Below are 26,067 nucleotides of genomic sequence, written 5' to 3' on the forward strand. Positions count from 1 at the left end.
TAAGATTTTGTCCTTAGTTTTTAGAGTTATTTACAAGAGAATGCCACTACTAAATTTATGCATATCTTAACTAGTCAATATCAACCAATTAATTTAGAAAATATTCCAAAACTTAAAAACCAATTAAATTAATTAAATTCTCTCTCTCTTTTATTATTGTCTTTTTAAAATGTACCACTATATTTATTATCCTAAAAATTATTTACAGTATTTAAAAAAAAACTTATTCACTATAACTTTTTATATAATATTGTTTTTCAATTTAAAGTTTTTGATGACATTATATATTTTTATTAAAAATAATAAAAAATATTAAGTTTAAAATGTTTGAAAATGAAAATTTAGTATGTATAATTGATATTATAAAGATGTCATAAATACCAGAATAAGTAAAAACAATACCTCAATAAAAAATCTATTAATTTTTATAAAATCCTTTAACTAAACACATCAAGAAAATTTTGGGAAATTTGTGAGAACACAATTATATTTGAAGAAAAATAGTCAAATATATTTTTATCATTAAAAACTATATACATGTTTAAGATATTAAAAATCATTTTAAATTAATAGAAGACGGGTCTAAATAAACAAATTATACTATTTTTATTCTTATATATGTATATTTATATAAAACTTTATATAAATTTAGAAAATTTATAATATATACAAATTATATATGTTAACATATACTATATACAGGTTATATATGAATTGTCGGGTTTTCTGTTCAACCACAGATCTGAACCGGATATGGAAACAATGCTTGAAATTCAAAACAATTTTTTTTATTGATAAATGTTATAAATTCAGCAGAAAATATCTGCATTTTGAAAGCACATATCAAAATTTAGTACTCGCTCTTTTTCACAATACATGATGTTATTTAGTGCACAAACATTAAGAAATTTATTTTTTTTTTAAAAATAGTTTTAAAAATATAATTTAAAAATCATCCAACCAATTACAAAAATGACGACAACATCTAATTGGTTACACAGTTTTCAATAAAGTTAAAAATGACATAAAAATATCAAAAAAATCATCTATTTTGAAACAACAAAAATCTTCTAAAACGTATCTATTATGAAACGGAGGGAATGTCATATTATATTTCAAGTTGGCCTAATTTAGGACTAATTTTTTTTATTATTAAAAATATTAATTGTATTATAAAGTTTCTATTACATAGTTTCCATTGTATTATGAAACCAGGCAAAACACAGAACAATTTGAGACGCAGACAAAACTATTGTCCAGCGGCAAACTCTTCGCCATCTTTAAAAGATGGTCTCCATTTACGGCTCTGAAAATCGTTCCTTTCGACTATTGTCCCAGACTTGCGCTTCTCATCTTCACCACTCAATTTTTCATCAATGAGATACATCAACTCCTTCAGACCGACTCCTGTCAATGCAGAAACTCTGACATCAGGTCCACTCTTCTGTGCAGCATCTTCTTTAGCCTCTTCCGGAACTTTCCATAACTCAGAGTCGCTGACATTTTCATCTTCAGACAGTAGCCATTCATCAGAGTCATCTTCTTGGTTTTGGATTTGGTCTTCATCGACAGTTGCTTCAGAAGATGCTTCCAAAGTTTCTTCAGCTATTGAATCTTCGCTTAACTCAGCTTCTTCTTCTTCTTCTTCTTCTTCTTCTTCTTCTTCTCCCTTACCATCATCTAGATAATGCATGTCTTCCTCTTCTTCTTCTTCATAATCAATCTGACAAAAAAAAATCCGCGTGAATAATGGCGGTTGCTTCCTTATACTTAAGATGGATGGTTTATTGAAAAAAAAGCTTACTTTGTTCCAGACTTCAATCATATTCTTAAGCTTCTCTTCTGGTACTCCAATTTGATTAAGGACATGAAAGACTGTTGAACGATGCTCCTCGATATTTGGAGCTGTTGAATCAACTACATGCTGCAAGGAACAAATGTTCATTAAGGCCAAGATTTCTACCGTTCTCCACTTTTAAATGTAATTCAAGACCACATTTATTTAACAAGTTTTTACCAGAAGTAGATCAGCTTCTACAACTTCTTCCAGAGTCGACTGAAATGCTTCCACCAACTACGAAAAAAAGGCACGACCAAGAAAAGAGAAGTTAAAGTACTCTAAACTGAAAGATGGAATTTAAGTATGTATCTATCTATTACCTGTATAGGCAGATCCGATATGAATCCAACAGTGTCACTAAAAAGCACTTTCCTTCTGAATAATATCAACTCATACGTTTCAGTAGTAGTTCAAGTATTACCGTAAAGACAAGATCCTTGACGCATATCAACCAACTTACCCAGAAGGAAGGATGGCATTCTTGAGTGTCGGATCTAAAGTTGCAAACAAGCTGCAGAAGCCAGACCAAACATTCAAAAGCTAAGAGTTCAGTTTCAAAAGATAGTTTGAAGGCATTTGTATTATACCGCTCATTGCAGTAGAGAGCAGTCCTTGTTAAAGCACTTGTCAATGTCGATTTTCCCTAACAAGCAAGAAAAAAAAAGATTAGGAAGTACGTTAAAAACAGTTAGGTCGTGGCTGAGATTCCTTAATATTAAAGCACTTACAGCATTTGTGTAACCAACGACAGCAATGGTGGCTAAACTTTTACCCTCTAGACCACTTTGTCTCTTACGTGCAGCACGTTGCAATAGCCGTGTTCGTTGGGCTTCTTTGATTTGGGATAACAAGCGAAGCCTCCGGTCTGCTATTCTGGTAGATCAAGATTATGTGAGGACCATAAATGTAAGAACAGAGAGCCATAAACATTATAAATGTAATATGAGTTCGGTTAACCTTCGGCGTTGGAGCTGAAGCTCAGTTTCTCCTGCACCACCGACGAAACCAGTTCCCTTACTTGCCGCTCTCCTGCAGAGTGATTTCATAAAAAACAATCTCATCAACGTACCAACAATCAAAAAAAAAAAGCAGAGGGGATACACAAAATAGCAAGTTAAAAAAACTCACCCTCGTGCACTAACAACTTCAGCTTCCCCAAACTGCCCAAAAGTCTGACGTCCATCAGTGCCACGAACTCGAACCAGCCTGCTCTTTTTGTACATCAGAGCTGCTAACTCAGCCTGTGAATGGACGAAAAAAATAGTTGTTAATCAAACTACCCTAGTATGTAAAAAGAAGGATCTTTATTGTCACAAGTACCTGGAGTTTTGCTTCCTTGGTATGCGCATGAGCGTTGAATATTTCTATAATAAGGCCTACACGATCTAGTACTGGTTTTCCCCATATTCTCTGAAGAATCAAAGACAAAGAAACAACAATTAGCTTGAACTGAAGGAAAACAAACAAAGAAAAACTTGAGGTCTTGTGGGGTGGGGTTACCTCCAAGTTCCGTTGCTGAATTGCTGACAAAATGGCGTTAATGAAAACGGCATCAACTTCTTCCTGAGCAAGCATCAAGAGATTGTAACAACATGATCCAACTTTTCATTACATAAAGCAATAAAACAGAGACTGATAACAATTGAGATATTTAGCTGAGTGCCTTGGAATCTTCAGCATTAAGATGGCATTGGATGTTGTCTACAGTCCCACGCCCGAAATAAGTATCTAACAATTGAAAACCACATTACTCATCAGTCTCACAGGAAAATCATCGAACACTTGGAAGGCATTATTCTTGAATGACACATCTAGAAAGCTTCAAAAAGAAAAATTAAAACGGACCTACGCGAGGTTTAGACGACCTGGCAATAGGGTTTTGGACAACAACGTGAGAAGGCAGTTCCTTGTCGAAGAAATCAGATTCGAAGTAGCCATATCGCTGTTCTTCAAGCGAGTTCGCGAGGCAGAGTGCTTCGTTAAGCTTTGCCTGAAGAAACTTAGGCGGAGTTAGACGAGGCTGGACAAGGAATAGCTTGGGTGTGCTCGACGGATCTTTCGGGTACAGCAGAACGGACTCTTTTAGACCCGGTGCTTCTTCTTCGGTAGCCTTAGGCGCATGCCGCTTCAAAGAAAATGGAGAAGAGAGGACACGAATGGTAGAAGGAGACGACGTTACTTGCGCGTTGGACCTAAGACGGTCCCGAGCTAGAGACAGTGTCCTCAACATCAAGAAAGAGGCGATCCAAACGACGATACTCTTGTGTTAACTGGAGAAGGTACGTTATTAGAGAGAATAAGCAAAAGGAGATTTTTGACGCTTTTGAAATTTCTCTAGCTTAACCGATTTCAAAAACAGACCTTACTGTGTTTTATCTTAATTCAGAAGTATCAAATCTGATCGTCGCCGGAACAGAACCGTGCTTCTCTTCTCGTCTGCCGGTTATTTGGTTTGTCTTCATATTTTCCCCTTTTTTGTTTATCCATATAAAACCAAAGATTTCGGTTTACTCGTTACACACATGACATATGACATAACTGCAAGTGGTTCGGTCAAAACTTACCGGACCGGGCTATATATACACTTATTTCGGTTTGGCTATGAATTAGTCATCTCCGTTTGGTTGCCCAGCTTGCGGATCCGGTTAGAATGGGTTTGGTATTTGGTTAATTTGTTAACTAAAAATTTATTAAACTAACGGAAGTTTTGTTTTCAGTTTAATCTTCGTTAAAATTTTAGGATCTTTTATTGAATTTATTGAACTTCATTATTTTGGTTTAAAATTTGGCAAGTTCAATTTGAATTTTTCTTAAAATGGGTATTATCCTTCAGACTATGGAAAACCAAATTAACTGATTTCCAAACCAAACTAAACCATTTTTAATCTACCAAACATAATAAACGAACATGAACCAAAAACCGAAATTTGGTTTGGTTCGGTCGAATCCCAGCCCTACCTCTTCACCAGTCAAGCCTTAGATCATCTCGAGAAACTAAAAACGGTGTTGACTCAGGTTTATGGAGAAAGAGACCTGCAACTTTATATCTTAGCAAAGAGACCAAAACAAGCACAAAATCGAAGTAATGTAATGAAACAAAGCAAATAAACATGAACTGCGTTTGAAACTTGAAGTAATAATGTCAAAATGCTTTAGCTCTACTTCGTTCACCTCCCCACTTATGCTTATGACGATCACCTGTTCCTTTCTTCTTCCCTTCTTTACTCCCTTTAGGTTTAGCTTTCTCTATCAAATCCTCCTCACCTCTCCTCTTATACATCTTAAAACTCATCTCTCTCTCACTTGCCATCTTCATCACCTTCTCTGTTATCTCTGCCGCGATCGTCCTATTGTACAGTTTATTCAACCCTTTCATGAGCTTCACATAAGTATCAGGCTGCGGCATCAAGTCCATCTCCATCATATCCAGACAATACGAACACGCCTCCTTCACGTGACCTCTCGCCAACAAAGCATGGATCCATATTGTCCACGCCGCTACATTCAGCTCACAAGAAGAGCTTTTGTTCGATATGCAACTCCAAACATCTTTCGCTATTTCCACCCTATCATCTCTAACAAGAGTGTTCAGCAGTGTCTTCAACGTTCCATACTGAGGCGCAGAGAATATCCCTCGGCTTACCATTTCTTTGAAGTGATCGCATGCTTCAACAAGATAACCTTGGCTTGTAAACCCGTTGATCATAATAACAAACGTATCAGCTCCAGGGCTTAAACCATTAGTAGCTTCCATTTCATTCCATAACCTAACCGCTTCTTTCACTTCTCCTAACTTACACGCCAATCTGATCACTACATTGTAGATAAGAAGATCAGGATGACAACCTCTCTCCTTCATCTTCTCAATCAACTCCAAACACTCCTCAAACTGTTCCTTCTTCTCATGAGCCACCATTATCTGCATATACGTTACCTGCGACGGCACAACTCCTTTCTTTCCCATATCATCTAAAACACTATAACCCTTATCAATCATCCCCCACTTACAAAACCCACTAATCAACGCAGTGTAAGTCACTATATCAGCCTCGCATCCATACCTCTCCATCTCAACAAAAACCCGCATCGCCTCATCCATCCTCTTCTCCATCTTACACAACGCCTGGATCAAAACCGTATAACAATTCGCGTTAGGCTCAAACCCTCTCCTCCTCATATCCTTCATAAGATCATACGCATCCGCCATTTTACCAGCGTGAGCATAGCCACTAAGCAAGTTAGTGAAAACAACAATGTCAGGCTCAAGCCCTGCTTCCTTCATCTGAACCAAAACATTCTTAGCTTCAATCAACTTCCCTTCCCTACACCAACCGTACAACAACGAAGTGAAACACCTTAGATTCGGAGGAAACCTCTCTTTCATATCTTCACACAGCTTCGAGGCATCCTTGACACTACCGTTCTTGCACAAGGCATCTAACAAGCTTCCGAAAACGAACTCATCAGGCTCAATCCCGTACTTGGGCATTTCGTCGAGCACCTCGACTGCTTTCTTCGCCATGTTAGCTGAAGCAAACCTCCGCATCAGTACAACGAAGAGCTCCGCCTCGATCAAGTGAGGATTCTCGTTCTTCATCTCTTCGAGCAAAGCCCAGACAGCTCCGAATTGACGCATTTTACTGAGAATCTTCACCATCGATTTGCACACTTGGTAGCTGTGGCGATAATCAGGTTGCTTCGATGCCCAGATAAAGAATCTGTAACCTAGATTCCCAGCATCGCCGCAACGATTCAGCACTTGGGCGATTAGCCCGGGTTGAAGATCGATACTTGATTCGTTGAGAGCAAGCTCCAACTTCGGAACCCTAGAATGGTAGTTTCGTAATATTCTATAGATTTTCTCGACGTCTCCAGCGAGTTCATCCTCGTGCTTACCTTCGTATTGGTTATTCTTTAGAGAAACCAATCCAGAGTCATGTCTGAGAACTCTGGAAATGTGAAACCTTTTGGTGATGAGATCGATTCGCGAATGTGCTTGAGAAAATGGTAAGAGAAGACGGCGTCTGCTGAGGCAAAGATCGAGTATGGTTGAGAATCTACGCATCTCTCTGTTTCTCACTCTAAACTGTGTCGTTCGGTCTTATCCACTTTCTTCCTTCTCTTTAGGCCTGGGCCGCACCCGAACCCGATCCGAAAAACCCGAACCAAAATCCGAACCAAAGTAGCAAAATATCCGAACGGATATTGAGTTGGGAAAGTTTGGATATCCGAATCCAAACGGGTAATATCCGAATTCGAATGGATATCCGAAGATAACCGAACATATGTATAATTAATCTTGTATTTTTAGTTTACTTCTCTCATTGTATTCAAAATATTTATATTAATGCTATACATAGCTTAATATCAGATAAAATACATATAATTATGGATTGTTACTCACTTAAAAAACTTTTCAAGCTTCTTGTTTTGTGCATTAACAAAAATTGTATTCAAAATTTCAAAACAATAATCAAATTAGTGTCTTTTCTTTTAGTTTTAAATTTATATTTAAATCTATTAATCATTTAATTTATTAGCTATGTTTGGAAGTAGAAACTCTTTTAGCTTGTTTCGGTTTATTTGCTTAATCTATGAACTTTGTTGATGTTTTCACTATGTTTTTGGACAGATTAGTGTTGTTTTGTTCTCATTTCATGTGTTTTAAGACTATTTCTATCCATGTTCGAAACTACGTTAGGCGCTAGTCGGGCGGCAACCCTGGACCTAGCGAGTTACTAAACAATCGGGGATTAATCGGAGTATACGCGGGGCCTAGTTTAATTATTATTTTATTTTATTATAATATTTAAACTAAATATAAAATATAAATATATTAGAATTTAATAGTTTTTGTATGTTATTATTGAAATTAATTATTGATTTTAAAAATTTAATTGTTAGCAATACAATTAAAACACAAATTAATCTAGATTTTAAATTTTTATTATACGTATATATGTATATATATTAACATATGCGCAAAAGTACAAAGCATTCAATGTCTCCTAGTGGCCAAAGCATGTCAGTTTCTTTGAATAACCCACGGGTTCGACGTCTCCTTCTTACGTTTCTTACTATCAAAATAGACAAAAGTCCCACATCGCTTAGATGCAACAAGAGAGGCCAAATATCACTCTATATATAGAATACAAACATGTAGGAGAAAGGTAAAGTAGTTGGGCTGCCTGATCTTTGGAAGCCCGATAAATACTTTCATAAGTAAAATTTTTGGCATGTTTAATCCTCAACTGGGCCGATTAATCGGTTAATGGACCGATTAATCGGTTAATGGGCCGATTAATCGTTTAAATGGGCCGCATAATTGGTCTCCGATTTTGTTGGCCGATTGTGGTAAAGTCGCTGCGGCTGATGTCCGAATTGCGCCTAAGCGGCCGCCTAGGCGGCTAGGCGGCCGCGTTTTTGAACAGGGATTTCTATTATTAGGAATGATTTGAAGACATAACAAAACATTCATTTCAATTTTTTTATGTCTCGAGTTCGGATATATACGAAATTACCTGAACCCGAAGTGAAAATATCCGAACCCGATCCGAAGTTAGAAAATACCCGAACGGGTTTTATACTCCTATACCAAAATACCCGAATATCCAAAATACCCAATCCGAACCCGAAAGTCCACCTCTACTTCTCTTCTTATAAGGCTTTCTCCTTTTCTTAATGAGTTCACACTAAATAAAACAATTCTTGGACAAAGAAGCGTATCGATGACTGAACCGGGTATGCCTTTGAGTTGTTTGATAAAATGATTGAGAGAGAGATGATGTAGCGGTTTTGAACGCTATGATTCAAATCTCAAAGATCTCTAGAAACACAAGAATTATAAAGAATAACTTTTCTTTATTAGCTTTAGAAACTACTCAAAACTAAAGCTCTCAATGTTTCTCTTAGATCCCTTATGGAACACCTCTCCGTAAGATCTCTATTTATATGAAAGACAATTATCTTTAACATGTAGGATATGGAAAACACAAACCTAACCTAAATAGAAACTTCATTTTCCTATTTATAGGTTTCCTTATTGTGTTTATCTTAACATATTAAACATATAATAATATGTTAAGTTTCCACGAGCTTGGAATTATCCAACATTCAGCCCCTTAATTCCAACTTGAATTAGGGAGATCAATTTTTTGAACTCCGATTAAGCTCCTCACTTGCTTGAACATAATCCTTGCTAATGGCTTGGTAAGGATGTCGGCCTTGTGCTCAACACCCAGCACATGCTCCACTTCGATCTGCCCGTTCTCCACACACTCACGAATGAAGTGATACTTCTTGAGTACGTGCTTACTCCTTCCATGGAAAACTGAATTCTTTGTTAGACAAATAGCTGATTTGTTGTCAATCCTAAGCTTAACCTTCTCACCTTCTTTGCTTAGTATCTCACTCAACAACTCCTTGATCCATATAGCTTGCTTCGCTGCTTTTGTTGCTGCCATGAACTCTGCTTTGCATGATGACAATGCCCGTCTGCTGCTTCTGCGATGTCTAAGTGATCAGTGATGAACCGTAGTAGAATGCAGGTCCTGACGTGCTCCTCCCGTCATCGAGATCAACGTTGTGACTGTTGTCACTATAACCAACGACACTCCTTGACCCATCTCTCTTGAAGAACAGACCGAAGTTTGATGTTCCTTTCACATACCTCAATATGTGTTTGATGGCTTGTCCGTGAGAGTCTTTCGGATTGTGCATGTATCTGCTAAGAAGACCTACTGCGTAACACAGGTCGGGTCTTGTGTGAAGCAGATACCTCAAACATCCTATGATTCTTCTGAACTCTGTAGCATCTATCTCTCGTTCATCTTCAGCTTTTGAGATCTTCAAATTCGCCTACATTGGAATTTGAGTTGTGTTACACGCTTCCATCTTTGTGTCACGCAAGATTCCTTGAGCATACCTCTCTTGTTTTATTCTGATTCTGTCTGCTCCTTGAATCACCTCTATGCCAAGGTAGTACATTAGGTTACCTTGATCTGACATCTCGAACTTCTTAGACATCTCCTCCTTGAATTTTCTAATCACCTTAAGCGAAGTTCCTGTCACAAATAGATCATCAACGTAGATGGCTATGATCAAGACGTCTTTTCCTTCAGTCTTGCGGTACACTGATGGTTCCTTCGTGCACTTCTCAAATCTCATCTCCTTGAGAACCTGATCGAGTTTCACATTCCATGCCATGGGTGTCTGGCGTAACCCATACAAAGCCTTGTGTAACACATAAACTCGATCCTCTTGTCCTTTCTTTTCGAAACCTTCGGGTTGAGTTACATACACTAACTCCTTTAGATCTCCATTCAAGAAAGCGGTCTTCACGTCCATGTGTATCTCCCAACTGTTTGTTGTTGCGGGTGCTATTAAGAGCCGAATAGTTTCAAGTCGTGCCACTGGTGCAAACACTTCATCGAAATTTATTCCTTCTCTTTGTACATAGCCTTTTGTCACAAGTCTCGCCTTATACTTGCTCACTGTACCATCCACCTTTCTCTTTATCTTGTAGATCCACTTTAACCCTATAGGTTTCACTCCAGTCGGTCTATCCACAAGCTCCCATGTCTTGTTTCTTGTGATAGACTCCAACTCGGACACCATCGCTTCAACCCATTCTCGTACGTGTTCAGCTTCAAAATAGTTCTCTGGCTCGTCATCCACTGTGAGCAACAGCATTACACTTTCTTGATATGCAAGTAACACATAATCATCGAGATGTCTTGGTTTTGTTATGGTTCGGCCTTGTCTAGTCACCAACGGTTGTCCTCCACCGTCTTGGTTTGCATTGTGATCTGCATCTTCTTCTTCTTCATCATCTTGGTTTATAGCTTCATGTCCATGATCATCACCTTGATCATTACCTTCTTTTATATCACCCTCATGTGGAAGCTTAAGCATGCTCGGTTCACAATCAGCTTGGTTTGTTGTAGACGACCAGTCCCAAGCTTTCTCCTCATCAAAAATCACATCTCTACTCACCATCACCTTCCATGTGTCTGGATCATAGAGTCTATAGGCTTTGGAACCCGGCTCAGTTCCAAGATTGACCATACTCTTTGATCTCTCATCCAACTTTTCAGATATGGCCCAATAATTTTCGCATGAGCTACACAACCGAATATCCTCAAGTTCTTGATATTTGGTTTCTTTGACGTGAGGCACTCGTATGGCGTCTGATTCTCCAAGGCTTTTGTAGGAACTCTATTGATGAGGTAAGTTGAATGTCGTACAGCTTCACTCCACAAGTAGTTCGGCATCTTCATTGCCTTCAGCATACTTCTTGTCATTCCCATCAAGGTTCGGTTTCTCCTCTCCACAACACTGTTTTGTTGAGGTGTGTAAGGCGCGGTTAGGTGCCTTTTAACTCCATTCTCTTCACAGAATAGATTGAACTCAGCTGAGGTAAACTCTCCTCCTCTATCGGTGCGAAAGGTTTTGATGGTTGAGCCTGTCTGCTTCTCTACACTCTCTTTAAACCTTTTGAATCGATTGAATACCTCAAACTTCTCCTTCAATAGCATAAGCCACATATACCTAGAGAAGTCATCAAACAAGACAAAGACATACTTATTATTTGCTAGCGTTGGTGGTGTGATTGGTCCACACAAATCTCAATGCAATAACTCTAATGGCTTTGTCGCACGAAACAAGGCTTTGGTCGGGAATGACTGTCTGATCTTCTTCCCTGCGAGACATGCGTCACACACGCTTTCTTCGTGTGTTACACACGACATTCCTACGACCATCTCCTTCCTTACCATGTTGTTCATCACTCCATAGCTTATATGTCCTAGCCGAGCATGCCACCTCCATGTAGCATTTATGTCCAGATATTGTCACACGAACTAGCAACCTTCCATGTGAATCTGTGAGTGTTAAGTAGACATCTTTCATGTTAACATCACATCCGTTCTCTGTTGCTTGCCCAAGACTCAATATATTGTGCTTCAGGTCGAGTATGTAGTATGTCTTTGAGTGCATTCTTCTCTCCAGTCTTGCACACAAAGGTAACCACACCCCTTCCTACAATTTCAACACACGATCCATCACCAAACTTCACCTACCCTTTGGTGTTGAGATTCAAACTCGAAAAGAACTCCTTGTTCCCGTCGTGTGATTACTCGCTCCATTATCCAAATACCAGACACTTGCATTGCCTTTGTCGATATCAAGATTCTTCGGAATCACCTTATCCTCGTTCAAAAACACCACCTCATGTACATAGAGTGCATCAGCCTCTTCTGTCTCGTTTAGGTTGGTTTCTTGATTCTTCTTTGTCTTCTCGGGATAGACAGTTGCGTAGTGACCAAGCTTGTCACATCTCCAACATATCAGCTTTGAACGATTCTTCTTTGAGTTATTATCTTCAGTGTGTGACGCAAAATTTTGGTTGTGTGACATACCTTGACCTCTGCCTCTACCGTTCCGTCCTCTTCCTCTACCACAGGAATTCTCATAGCCCCTCTGACTATGCTCTTCATTGTTCGAAAACATCAGCTTCCCTTGGTCTTCTTTCTGAGTTTCTTCTCCTACACGCTCCTCGTACGCCTTAAACCTTCCAACTATGTCTTCAAACCCCGTCGGGTTGAGATCTAGGACTTGCTCAAGTGATGCTACGATCTGGATATACTTGTGTCTCGGAAGACCCTTCAAGAACTTCTTGACCATCTTGGATTCTTCTATGTTCTCTCCCAATGAGGTTGCTTTGGATGATAGGCCGATATCTTCCCCGCGAAGTCATCGACTGTATCGTTATCATCCATCTTCAACATATCAAACTTTGTCATCAACATCTGAAGTCTCGTCTCCCTTACACGATCAGCTCCTAGGTGTCGCGACTTGATGGCATTCCTTCCAGATCTCTTTTGATGCGGTTTGTTCTCCCACCTAGAGAATCAAAGTCTCTGGAACAGATTGAAACAAAAGAGCTATCGCAACATCGTTCTTCTTTTGATCATCTGAACCGGGTTCGATCGTGTCCCACACTTCATGAACACGTAGTAGAACCTTCATCCTCATTGACCAAACTGTGTAGTTTGTCGAAGTCAACATCTGACATTGGATGGATGTAGATCCAAAGTCCTTTGTGTGTGGAGCCCTAGTCACGTCCGCCATCTTGCTTACGCGATCTCTTGTTCACAAGCACCAGGATCTTAAGCTATAACTTAAACTTAGATCGAGTCTCCTACCTGAGGCTCTGATACCAATTCAAATCTCAAAGATCTCTAGAAACAAAAGAATTATAAAGAACACTTTTTCTTTATTAGCTTTAGAAACTACTCAAAACTAAAGCTCTCAATGTTTCTCTTAGATCCCTTATGGAACACCTCTCCATAAGATCTCTATTTATATGAAAGACAATTCCCTTTAACATGTGAGATATGGAAAACACAAACCTAACCTAAATAGAAATTTTATTTTCCTATTTCTAGGTTTTCTTATTGTGTTTATCTTAACATATTAAACATCTAATAATATGTTAAATTTCCACGAGTTTGAAATTATCCAACAATGATCACTGGTTATCCAACAATGATCACTGGTTGCAAAGAAAGTGGTTATCAACTTATCATGGAACGAGTATCTAGTTGTTTCAAGAAATGCACAAATGTAGTGTTCGACATGACAGGTTTGGATTCGCTACTGTTTTGAGTATGTGTTACCAACTTACCTTGGTTCTTTGGATTTTGGTAAGCAAGTGCCCTCGGTTGTCATGAAAGCTGGATGTTTGGTTGCATTATCTATTTTGAATGCTCTCATTACAATGTATTTCAATATAATAATTAGTACTTGTTTACAAGTTAAAGTTAAGCTAATTTAAAATATATATAATTGTTCTTCAGAAATGGATGAAAGCATCTTTTTATAGAACTTTAATAGTTAAGAATGTTGCCAGAGAAAATTACGAGACGGTTAAAATATTATATTTTCTAAAAAAATAATATTTATTATCTAAACAAAAAGATGCTTGATTCTTTATTACGAAGAGTTCTATTTTAGTTGCTGTTTTTTATTAAATTGAAATCTATAAAGAATCATCTATATTTTTACTACATTTGTCAAAAATTTAAATATTTTATATTTTCATTATGTATTTTAAACGTGATTAAACATTCATTAATAAGGGCATCATTTTTTATACGTTTTAAGACGGACTGGGCATTGATACTTGTTACTCGGTCAATACTTGCTATTTGACTCGTACTCGATTTGAAAAGTCGAGTATTTAGCGTTGTCAAGTCAAGTAATAAGTATGCAATTTTTATTGCTTGCAAGTACAAGTCAAATTAACACATCATGATTTTTTTTAATACACGATCCATTACTTATTTGATTACTTGTTATTGGTTCTAAAAATATTGTATTACCAGTTAAATACTTGTCTTACTACTAATATTTAATAAAAATCAAAAAGTATATTAGTTTTTAGGTATTTGATTTAATATGTACTTATTTCAAATGAGTCATATACACGTACTAAATCAAATGACTTGAACGGATTAAATAGAATAACAAGTATATGAAAAACAAATGTATTTGTTTCACGTTTAACTGTACTTATAAGTTTGGATACATTTGTTTTAAAATTTTATACCTAAATAAACAAGTTTCAAGTATTACCAAGTAACTGGCAAGTATTTAAAATATAGATAAGTACTTGACTAGCTAAGTACTTGATGGAATCAGTACAAGTCAAAAAACTCTAGTACTTGCACAAGGCAAGTTTTAGGCGCCATCTGAGTCCACACCGGCACTGTGCCGGACTATAAAACAAAATCTCTTGAATTATAAAGCAACGAGGTTGCAGCTGGATGAGCTTTTGATCGAATCCGGTTTATTCTTGTAAAAGGTTATGTGGTAACCGGTCGACCCGGTTTATTAATTTGTATGATTTTGTATTTGAATAAATATAGTAGGCGGTTAATATAGTATCCCCTATATATTATTTGTGAAACATTAACTTCTTTTTGTAGCCACGTGTCATCACTAGGATGATTCTTAGAATTATTAGAGAAATATGTTGGTCCATCTAATTATATTATAAGTTTTTTTATTAAACTAACCATAAATTCATTATTAATGTCATTTATTATTTCCTTAAATAAAGATTACGGAATTTCCTAATGTGCTAAAATATATATGACAATTAATGATTTTGAATAATAAAGATCTGATAAAAAAATAATGTATCTTCTATCAAATTTGTTTAATTTTAAACTATTAAAATAATTTAAAAAATCAATATAACCATATTATAAAAATTTAGATTTTTCTGTATATGTTATATTTTGAATTTTAAAAAACGACTATAAATTACTAAAACTGTTAAAAGTCTCACATTCAAAATTTTTGATCCATGGTTTAAAATTTTTGTTATGACAAAATACAAATGATTACAAAATCATTTAAATAAAAGTCTAATTTAATTAATCATTAAGATTTAAAATATATATGTATATGTATCATTCTAAATTAAACTATAAACCATATTGAATAAATAAATATTTTAATTTCAAAATTTACTTTGAATAATTTGTTTTGATAAAAGTTTTGAGCTAACATTGATAAATTTTTTAAAATTATAAATTACTAAAATTATTAATCTCACAATGAAAATTTTGTTATTAGTAATTTAAAGTTTTTGCTATTAAAGATACGCATGATAAGAAAAACATATGAGTAGAAAGCATCATTTAATAGACATTAATAGTAACAATATATTATGTATGTTAATATCATTTAAATTTAATTACATATCCTATCAATTTTTTTAAATTTGTTTGGATTAATAAAATTAATTTATACGTTCGCACCAATTTAATTATATATGTAATAGTTACTGACTTTTAATTATTCAATATATATTTATTATTTCATAATATGTAAGAACATATAATACTTTTTTTTTGTCATCAACAATACAGACTCATACTGACTCTGTAAACCAAACCGGGTAATCTTCATCCATGTGAACGACGAAAGACGATTGCTTTCTAGCACTGCGTGCTAGACTATCCGCCTTTGAATTGTGCGTTCGTGGTACATAGATAAGCTCTGATCGGGTGAAACTCTCTTTCAGGATCTTGATATCATCCAAATAATTTTTATATATAATGTTTATCTCGCGCAAGGCGCGGATCTTAATCTAGTATTAAATATATACCATGTTTGAAAAAAGAAACATAATCATGAGACTCTTCTGGTGTTATGCAGAGTGTGGGGATGATGATCATCGGATCCACTTGTCTCTCACCAGTCACCAGCCACCGCGGTATCCCTGATTTCTTTTAGATTGTTTTTTGTTTTTATTTTATTTTCTAAACTCTGATTTCTTTTTTTGAAGCCTTACAAATGTTTCTTACAAATATTTCTCAATATTATTATTACACACTAATGAAACATAATATCCCCTATGCATTTTTATAGAACAGTAGATTATTCTCAATTGTTTTTCTTTTCTCTTCAAACAACTGAATTTGCTAAATTAGTTTCTGCTTTATATTCTATTTACAGAATCTGTTGTATTAAATTAGAAGTGAAATACAATGAGCTAACAATATGAAAAAGCATTAGTAAATTTTTTTTTTAATCCCAAAATCCGAATAGACCAAAAACTCGCACAAACCAAGAACCTTGAATCTTTCCTTTTCTCGTCTCAAAAACAGCCGTAATTCAGTTTAAAATTTAAAATTTTAATAATCAGGCATCGATTGACTAATCTTGCCTTCTTCCTCAGCCATCTTCTTCTCAGTGATCCTCAACCAAATACAAACACTTGTGAAACTAATCATCAAGCTCGCCACTCCACTTCCAAGCCCTATCCCCACGATCGCCATCACCGACAGCCCCTTGCCCTTCATCATCTCCTGCAACGGATAACCATACAACCCTCTGTTCCCCACGAACGAGCTCGCGTTAAACCTCGGAAAAGTCCCCGTCCTGTTCGACAAGTATGTCGGAATCTGACCGGAGAGTTTGTTGTTCGACACATCAAACGCCGATAGCCTCGCCAAGAGTCCTAGCTGCTGAGGGATTGGACCGGAGAGCTGGTTATCGTGGAGGTCGATGACGTTTAGGTAGGCGCATAGAGCGAGCTGCGGAGGGATTTCGCCGGAGAGACGGTTAGACGAGAGGTTGAGTACGGCGAGGTTCACGAGAAACTGAATATCCGGCGGGATTTCGCCGGAGATTTGGTTCGAGGATAAGTCCAAGGACTGGAGGTTGGTGCAGTTGGAGAGAAACGGAGAGATAGAGCCGCGAAGGGAGAGGCTAGTGAGAGAGAGTTTATAGATTCTGCCATTGTTACAAGTAGCACCAGGGAGATACGAGGTGAAGCCGGAGCAAGGGTTGGAGAAGACGGAGCTCGTCCAGTTCCGGAGATTACTCGCTGGATCTTCTAAGTTTTGTCGGAGATTCTTTAAACACGCCTCGTCGTTTGGATCAGCCGAAGTCAAACGCCGTGTCGTTTCGAAAGCTATAAGAAGGAGTAGTAACCGGTATCTAAACCGGTGATTCCTCGCCATCGATTAATCTCTCTCTATGTCTACCTCCGTCGCCTTCAGAGAGATTTCACGGAGACTGACTAATAAGAAGAAAGTGCAACCAAAAAGGAAACGGTTACAGCGCGTGGTAGCAACTGTGTGCTTAAGAGGTTGAATATTTGTTGTGGGATTAAATTGAATTAATTTTATGTTGAGTCTCAGGTGTCTGATGTTAACTACAACCTTTTTTTTGTTAATTACAACTTTAATTATTCTTTAAATGTGTATACCAAACGCTCATGCTTAAATATTAATCATGCCATCCATCTTCTTTACATAGTGTGAAGATCCGACCAACATAGACAATTATTCATTCATGAGTTTTAGAATGGTTCTGGGTCTTCTTTAGAGCATCTCTAAAAACTCTTTATTTTAGAGTTCGTAAAACTCTATATTTAAAGTCTCAATGTATTCCACTCCAAAATTAAAACTTCAAACCTAACTTCAAAATTATTTATATTTTACATTATAGTTTTTATATTGTCATAATTAATATAAATCCATAAAACTTATATAAATAACTAGCACATATAAAATATTACAGCAAAATATAAAATTATAAATAAAAATACATAATTAAATAGTAAACTACAAGCAAAATACCATATTATTCCTTAAAATGATTTCCGTAATGCTTTATTTTCGGTTACACAAAATTTTATTGGACAATATTTAGAGATTTTGGAGGTTCCAGAGAAAATTTATTGGACTATTAGTGTTGTTGTAATATTAAAATTTGTGTAATAATTTTGTTTTCGTGTATTTTTTTAAATTTTTTTATTAAGTTTCTTTTGTAATATTCTTGTTGTCTAATTCAAGTTTTAAAATATTATAAATCTTATTTTAAAATTTTTATTTAATTTAATGTGTAGAATTTGAATTTATAAAAATAAATCTGAAATATTTATGACATATAAATTTTTTAAGGATTAAAAAAATAAATGATAAAATACTTAAAAATCATAAATGTGATGTGTAATTAATTATACGGACTAAATTGCAAATAAAATATGAAACTTCAAATTTAAAGTTTCACTCTGTAGAACTCCAAATTTGAAGTTCTTTTTTGGAGAGTAAAAAACTGTATATTTGAATTTATAGAGTTTTTTTTAGAGATGCTCTTAGTAAGTATATTGTTAAAGAACTTAGAATGAAAGTATATCTTTAAAATTAGTTTAATAATACTGAAGTAGATTGTATCTTTTTCCACGACAAGTTGGAGTGATAGATTAAAATTAAATTATAGAGTTGTATAAATAATTAAAATGGATTGTGGTACTGATTGTTCGAACTAGTTTTTATTTCTAGTTTTTGGTTTTTAGATTTTGGTTTTTAGTTTTTTGATTTTGATTTTTGGTTTTTGGTTTTGCTATAGTTTTTGTTCTTAAAAAATAGTGGATACTTTCTTGTAAACAATAAGACAAAAATAGCAATAACATATTTAGAAGTTACCATTAAGATATATCAAATTATAGTGATTTTTCTTTGAAAATAAAAAATATGTTAGAACATGTGTTAAAATTGTTTTATTTTTAAGTATTATATTAAAATATTAAATAAAATATCTATAAATTATACAAAATTAAAGTACTAAATTTTGAAACTATTTATAAATTTTTATATATAAATTATTTTTATTTTTTTAAACTTAAATTGGTATTTTTATTTTAAAATTTAATACAATATATTTAATTAAATTGTAATATTTTCTTCAAAAAGAAACGAAATTCATTTTACTATAAAACCCCATTAAAGTTGGTTTTTGGTTTTTCTTCATAAACTAGTTAAAACTTTGAAAAACTAGTTTCCTTCGATTTTAGGAAATTTATTTGTTAAAAAGCTTGATTGGTAAATTAAATGGTTTCTACAAAAAAAAACAAAAACTAGAAATTAAACTTAATTGTAGAAAAAATGGTTTTTGAACAAAAAAAAAAACTAAAACTAAAAAACCACAAATAATCATCACCCGAAAGGAATATCACGACAACCATTCACTTAGTTTTTCTATTAAATATTTTGTGTTATAGTTTTTAGTCCACTGATTTCAAAACATGTGTACAGACTAGAGTTAAGGTATTGCTAATTGAAAATGGCCCTACTAAAACATGCTACTGATGTCTTTCTCTAGTTTTTTAATTGCTTCCCGTACTGATGTTTATTTTCCTATCTTGACTTTGTTACTTCATAAGTCGGTTGACTTATTTCTTAATGGAATTTTTCCAGGACAAAAAAAAAAGACTAGAGTTAAGGTATTGCTAACAGGGGCGGATCTACGGCCATGGTAGGTGGGGCACGTGCCCCATACTATGTTAGAAAATTTTTAATTGGTTGATGTGTTATGGATTTACTTGTTAAGCTTCCTATAGATCGTGCTCCATGTAATCTGTTTTTACGGTAATGCATGGTTTTGATGTTCTCTGCACCTTCTTTTTTTCATTTTAACTTTTTCGTTTTCTTTTTATTTTCCATGTCTATTTATTGCTCAAAATATCTAATTTCCTTTTCTACTCCTTTGTAAAGTAGTTGTGTGTTTAATTTTCTTTATGACCGATTGTAAGCCGTATTTTATTCGTCTGTATTTTTTGTATCCAATTATTGTTTAGATTTTTCTATAAAGGCCACAAGAAATAGAAATCCTTGAATGATCATAAAAATCAAAATAATAATTAAAACATTGGAATCCTATAATTAAAAACATTGGAATCCTGGAATGACACTCATACTTTAACAATATTACCAGTAGATTAACAATAATTTTTGAAAATAAAAATCAATAATACTTAAGTTTGAAAGCTTTTTTTTTGTGCGCTAACAAAACGATATTGTTCCATAATCACATTCTAAAATATATTACATCCGTTTTATAATAGATGATATTTAATTAAGAAAGTTTTTGGTGATTCAAATATATGATGATTTCATATTTTAATATAATTTTTAACTTTGTAAAAAACTTTGTCACCAATAATATTTTCTAGTTTATTTTGTAATTGATTAAATAATTTTTAATTTATATTTTAATATACTTTTTAGGTTAAAATCAAAAATTTAATAATTGTGCATTAACCTAAACTTCATATATTTTGAAACAAAAGAAGTATTAGTAAGCTATTAGTTTGGATTTTTCATTATGATAAAAAAAAATATTTGTGCCACATACCAATATTTTTTCCGGATCCGCCCCTGATTGCTAATTGAAATTGGCCCTGCTAAAGCACTTTCACCTATTGTTGCGTCAGGTGATCCTTTTAGTGGTTCACACTATTTCATTTTTATTAACAAGTTTAACGTTTCCAATGATATTTAATAGTAGGTTGAAATTATGTTTAAAAAAAAATCATTTGTTATATAGCCTATATCCAGTGGTTGACATTAACACAAGTATTTGAAGATGTATATGAACCACTTAACATCGTTTTTCATCTTGGCCTATTTTTAGCCCATTTAAAGCTTTTATCAAGCTCGGTTAAAATTTATAGGTCATATGAGATTTGGGCCTAGCTCTTGATCACACATCTACGATCGTTTTTTCTTCTTCTCTAATTAGGTCTGGTGGAAATTGAGTGGAATTAAATCGGAAAATTGCCACGAATACGGCATTCATAATACTTTTTTTTTCATATTTACATAATTACATTAGCCATTTTTACTTTCACTTTTAGTAAATGGTAAAATATATTTATATTTCTATTAACTAATCTAAACTTAAAGTTTAAAGTTGAGGGGTGAGTATAATTTTTGGAATGTGAAATTTAGAATTCTAATAAATATATAAATACATACTTTAAAAATATTTTTAAAAAAATTAAAACAATTTCAAACATAATTTTTTTTTTCAAAAAGAATTTTGAAAAAAAAAATCGAATTAAAAAAAAACAAATTCAGAAAAGTTCGAATTTGAAAAAGTATAATTCGAAATATAAAATAAATTAATTTTTTATTTAAATAATTATTTATTATATATACAGAAAACAATGGTATAATAATATTTTGTCATTTAATGAATAAGATATTTTTGAAAATATCTCTTTATTGATGATAAAGATGAATAATGGTACCATGAAAGTGGTAAACACGAAATTCTTCCAATTAAATCCCTCTGCAGTAATATACAGTCCGTCATGTTAATCGCAAGGGTCAATAAGATTTTCAATTTCAAATATTTGTAGATGTTTTACATTTCATTGGTACATGCATTGCTCGCTTTGACAGTGGCGTACTTCTAATTATATTTTACAAATTGTGTATTTACTCATGATATGATAGTTGGCTTGATAGATAAAACTCTTAAATGACTTATTATGAATCTAAGAGATCGCATATATAATTTTTTGTTGAGATTGATCTGTTCTCCCAAAAAGAGTTAGTTTAATATTGTGTCAGCCTCAACTTAGGGAAATATATGATTTTGATGTGAATAGGAAATCCCTATCCATGCATGCATGTCTGTATTTTTTTTTTGTAAAAATATAAAGATATTATTATCATTTTCAAGATTTTTGACAGAAATACGATGACAACAAAAAGTAGAGCAAGGAAAAATAAAATCTAAACAATAATTTGATCTAGACAAAGCATGAATGTACACAACCAACTGAACCGCTAGTGAAAGGCCTCAACCAATCCCCACTTACCGTTTGCCACAAAAAGTTCAGCCACAATAAAAGAATCTATTAATTTTGACCTCTTCGATGATCCGCTCTTTAAAACTTGACCCGGCCAAAACAGCTCGAAGAAGACTTCCTTAGCATCTGCCTACACAAAGACATCCAAGCAAGAAGCCTAGCACCCCCCACAACAACAAAATCAAGCATTATTATTCGGACGGACGGCCACCAAACAACTACACGCCAAAAACCTATTCAAAACGCGCTGAAGGCAGCAGCAACCTCCACACCACATCCTCACAGCTAGCCAGAATAGCCCAACCACTAGAAGGCAGAACGTTAACAACTGACTCTAATGCTGGGAAGATGAGCTTAAACCAATGAAACCCAGACCTCCATTCGAAACATTATTTCAATAAGCATAAAGCTAATTAACAAACATGTCCTCCACTCCTCTTCCTTAACTGTTTTTGCTATATTGTTCATGCTTTTGTCATGTTTCAACCAGACCTCCATTCGAAACCTAATAAGACCGTGAAATCATATATGGTATTTTTTTTTGAAACTATCATATATGGTATTATTGGTATATAAATTTTGCAAATCTACTAAGCTCTCTATTTTTCCAAAATTTAAAATTTTGTTATCGTTTCTCATCAAATTATCTATTTTAAAATGAAATACAATCATGTTTTCTCTTAAAAGTTGGTGTTTGTCTTTTTTTTTTTTTTTTTACGTCAAACGGCCATTCTATTACTCAAACTTGAGGTGGTCTGGGTAACCAGACCGAAATAGAACAACCAATAAAACGTAACTCCTTATGGAAGGATAGCAGTCTTAGCTAAAAAGTCTGAAAACTGATTGCGCGCTCGTGGAACATGAATGATGTTGAAATCCGGAAAGCATATTAGCAGCGTCTCTATCCTTTCCAATTCTGTCGCAAAGCTTGGCCAGATATGAGGTTCCTTTATCATTGCTATAAGCTCCTTACAGTCTGTCTCAAAGCTCTAGCAAGTTGAGTGTTGAAGCATGTTCTCCATTGCCCACTGCAGAACTTCTACTTCTGAATGCAAAGCTGATTCGCGTCGAGTGTAATTTCTTGTCCCCATCAATTGAACGTTTCCTCCATTGTCCATCCAGACCCATCCACGTTCACTAAATTTGGTGTTTGTCAATCGCCTCAAGATTCATCATCATATTTACTATAATATGAATTAGAGATAGACATCATGACGTCAAATATCGATAGTAAAATGGTGGTACCACCATTTCTACCTAATTTGCCACCACCATATCCGTTATCAAAACGACTGGTTAGATCTTCCTCGTTTGTGAAATCTTAAATAATGAATAGTAAAAAAACAAGAAATATAAGTTTCAAAAGAAAGCAAGAAATACAATAAGAGATCAATATCATCCTTTTTTTTTAATTGGGATGAAAAAGCGTTCAGCCGATTTATCAAAAAAAAGAAGAAGCATAATTCAGCCGATGTAACAATAATTGACGATGACAAGGTTGTGTCTAACTGTCTACAAGAAAGAATAACCTTAAGAGCATGTGTTTCTTAGTGATTATTTAATAATTTAATTGTACTTAAGTTGGGTTAAGAACCATAGTTAAGAAACTCTCATTTGGAGCGCTCCAATTGGAGTTTCTTAATTAGGAGTTCTTAAGAAAAAAAAATTTAAAATTTTCTTTTAAAGATAAAATTTATTTATTAATTCAAACATATTAAAAGATAACATTTAAAACATAGAGAAAAAAGAAGAAAAGGGAGTTGTGATGATCCGATTTGTGTACATTGCGTACTGAGCACAGGGAGTTGTGATGATCCGATTTTCCCACCATGTGAAAAGCTCTCGTAAGGAAAGGGTTGAGGAATGAAATTTGTTGAGAAGGTCAACAAAATTAGAAGAATCCATATGTAAATACGGAAAAGCAGAGAGAAAGAAGAAGAAAAGAGATAGCAGACAGAATGAGATTTCGTTGGAAGATGAAAAGAAAGAGAACAAGATCTGGTTTTATAGATGAAAAGAGCAGAAGATGTTGTTAGATAGGGAAGAGTAATTGTATTTACTCTTTGATTTGAGTAGAGTTGAGCTGAGTAGACATGTAACTACATATTTATTACCTAACCACATCCTAATGACACACTGCACCAAGCATTCATCACAAGCATTCACTAACTCTAACAACTAAAACAAGCATTCACTAACTCTAAAAATCATTCATCACTCGCATTCAATAACCTACCAACTATCCACAACGAAAGCAAAAAAAATTAATCGAGTTTTGCAGACTAACCTCATCGACAGTGTGAAGTGGTGTTTGCTTCTCGATGAACTCCTTCGGGTTGTGACTTCAGTAGGAGGACCTTCAGTCGCGAGCTCAAATCACATGGATAATTAACAAAACAATGAACTAAATTAGATCTCTTTTCAACACAATCACTTAGCTTTTCAACACAATCACTTAACAAAACAATGAACTAAATTAGATCTCAAATCACATGGCTAATTAACACAATCACTTAGCTTAAATTCAGAGCTAAATTACAGAGGCAAAGTCTAAATTTTTATACTAAGACAAAAAAATGATCGTCTTTACCTTGAAGAAGTGATCACCAAACCGAAGGCATCGATACCGACGGAAGAGACGCCGTCGATTGTGGTGGGTTAGCATCATTCTTCACTCGGAGAAGACGAGAATCGAAGGTGGAGAGGCGGTGAGGACTGAGAGACTCGTCGATTGTGGTGGGTTTCGGTCCTTCTTCTAACGGGTTTGACAAGAGATGACGGAGGAGACGCAAACAGGACCAAGACACTCGTCTAACGGAGGAGACAAGAGAAGACGGAGGAGTCTCCATTAGGACCGACGGAGGAGACGCAAGTCGTGGATTTCGATCCTTCTTCGGACGATCGCGACGAGAGAAGATGCCGTGAGGAACGAGAGAGTCTTCGTCTGTGGTGGGTTTCGATTCACTCGTGACGGAGAAGACGAGAGAACACGACGGTGAGGATCGAGACGGACCGATGAAGTCGCGTCTGTCGTCGGTTTGGATCGTTCTCCTCTGACGGAGAACACAAGAAAACGAAACGGTGAGAAAACGAAAGAAAGAAATAAAAGAAGAAGAAAAAAAAAATAGAAAAATTGTGGGCCGGACACGTGGTCTAAAAACTATCCTAATAATCGGTCACAAAAACTATCCATTAGGATCGACTTTCCCCCTTTAATTTTGTTTTCATTTAATTAAATCACCAAATTATGTTAAGGATCCCATTAAGGATCACCGTTAAACATAGTGTAACTCTCTAGTTTCTTAAAGCTCATTGTGTTAGGGACATTTTTTTCAATTATTATATATATTCAATACTAAGATGTTTATTTCACTTCTATTCTATTTTTATATGTTTCTTATATGTGACTATATCATGCGTAATAAAGCATCTTATCATGAACTTAAAAAAAATCGAATTGATGAATTTTCTAGTTTTTGATTTTCCATCTGTCATAAAATTACAAGATCATGAAAAAGGTACCAAAGTTGTCGTAAGTAAAATATCTAAAGATCAAAATCAGATTTTTCACACTTTTAATCTTTCTTTTCTTCCTCCAAAGAGAAAAGATCAAAAGAGACGGCCAATAAAATTACAAAGTTAAAGAAAAACTCAAATAAACTTTTTTGTTGATAGATTCTTCAGCACTCAACACAGTGCCGTCCCAAAATTTGATGTGGGCTAAAGCACAATAAAAATTATGTGGTCTTTTATATAAATACTAATGAAAAATAGTAATGCAAACAACACAAAAGTGCTTAAAATCATTGAATATGGCTGAATCTGTAATAAAAATGTGATCCTAAAATTTGTTATATATCTTGTGGCCTAAAGCATGTGGTTTACTTGCGTTATAGTAAGACGGGCCTGACTCAACAGTTGCAGTTAAACTGTTGTTGTATGTATTATGTTTCTGTTGATTATGGATGATCGTTTGAACTACATTTGTACTTGTTCTAAAAACCATTTAATCTTTGCGTATTGATTTTTTTGTTTCATGCACGTT

General features: G+C 34.7%; 3 protein-coding genes across 3 annotated transcripts; all 3 read right to left on the minus strand.

Annotated features, from left to right (window-relative positions):
- Window positions 1–1,164: 1,164 nt before the first annotated feature.
- On the minus strand, window positions 1,165–6,921 carry LOC106309045 (pentatricopeptide repeat-containing protein At3g49730-like). Its single transcript, XM_013746128.1, has 14 exons — window positions 4,992–6,921; window positions 3,686–4,106; window positions 3,504–3,568; window positions 3,341–3,403; window positions 3,161–3,250; window positions 2,969–3,081; window positions 2,798–2,869; window positions 2,569–2,713; window positions 2,428–2,483; window positions 2,301–2,351; window positions 2,161–2,215; window positions 2,018–2,074; window positions 1,805–1,924; window positions 1,165–1,723 (listed from the first exon to the last, which is right to left on the minus strand). Exons 1-14 carry the CDS (start codon window positions 6,903–6,905, stop codon window positions 1,250–1,252), a joined length of 3,696 nt encoding a protein of 1,231 aa, XP_013601582.1. The 5' UTR covers window positions 6,906–6,921; the 3' UTR covers window positions 1,165–1,249.
- A 3,915-nt stretch (window positions 6,922–10,836) lies between these two features.
- On the minus strand, window positions 10,837–12,523 carry LOC106309046. Its single transcript, XM_013746129.1, has 3 exons — window positions 11,942–12,523; window positions 11,583–11,878; window positions 10,837–11,389 (listed from the first exon to the last, which is right to left on the minus strand). The coding sequence occupies exons 1-3, from the start codon at window positions 12,521–12,523 to the stop codon at window positions 10,837–10,839; spliced, it is 1,431 nt and encodes a 476-aa protein (XP_013601583.1).
- Window positions 12,524–16,358: 3,835 nt separating this feature from the next.
- On the minus strand, window positions 16,359–17,504 carry LOC106310094 (probable inactive receptor kinase At1g27190). The gene has a single exon (XM_013747298.1). It carries the CDS (start codon window positions 17,377–17,379, stop codon window positions 16,549–16,551), a length of 831 nt encoding a protein of 276 aa, XP_013602752.1. The 5' UTR covers window positions 17,380–17,504; the 3' UTR covers window positions 16,359–16,548.
- Window positions 17,505–26,067: the final 8,563 nt, after the last annotated feature.

The sequence above is a fragment of the Brassica oleracea genome, chromosome C8, assembly GCF_000695525.1.
Source record: "Brassica oleracea var. oleracea cultivar TO1000 chromosome C8, BOL, whole genome shotgun sequence".
Classification (NCBI taxonomy): Eukaryota; Viridiplantae; Streptophyta; class Magnoliopsida; order Brassicales; family Brassicaceae; genus Brassica; species Brassica oleracea.

Coding starts and splice junctions, on each gene's coding strand:
- LOC106309045 (XM_013746128.1), bottom strand. CDS start 6,905: ATGCGTAGATTCTCAACCATACTCGATCTTTGCCTCAGCAGACGCCGT. Junction 2,870..2,968: donor GAAGTTGTTAGTGCACGAGG/GTGAGTTTTTTT, acceptor ATCACTCTGCAG/GAGAGCGGCAAGTAAGGGAA. Junction 2,484..2,568: donor TCGTTGGTTACACAAATGCT/GTAAGTGCTTTA, acceptor CTTGCTTGTTAG/GGAAAATCGACATTGACAAG.
- LOC106309046 (XM_013746129.1), bottom strand. CDS start 12,523: ATGGTCAAGAAGTTCTTGAAGGGTCTTCCGAGACACAAGTATATCCAG. Junction 11,879..11,941: donor GAACAAGGAGTTCTTTTCGA/GTTTGAATCTCA, acceptor TTGAAATTGTAG/GAAGGGGTGTGGTTACCTTT. Junction 11,390..11,582: donor GATGGTCGTAGGAATGTCGT/GTGTAACACACG, acceptor TGACTTCTCTAG/GTATATGTGGCTTATGCTAT.
- LOC106310094 (XM_013747298.1), bottom strand. CDS start 17,379: ATGGCGAGGAATCACCGGTTTAGATACCGGTTACTACTCCTTCTTATA.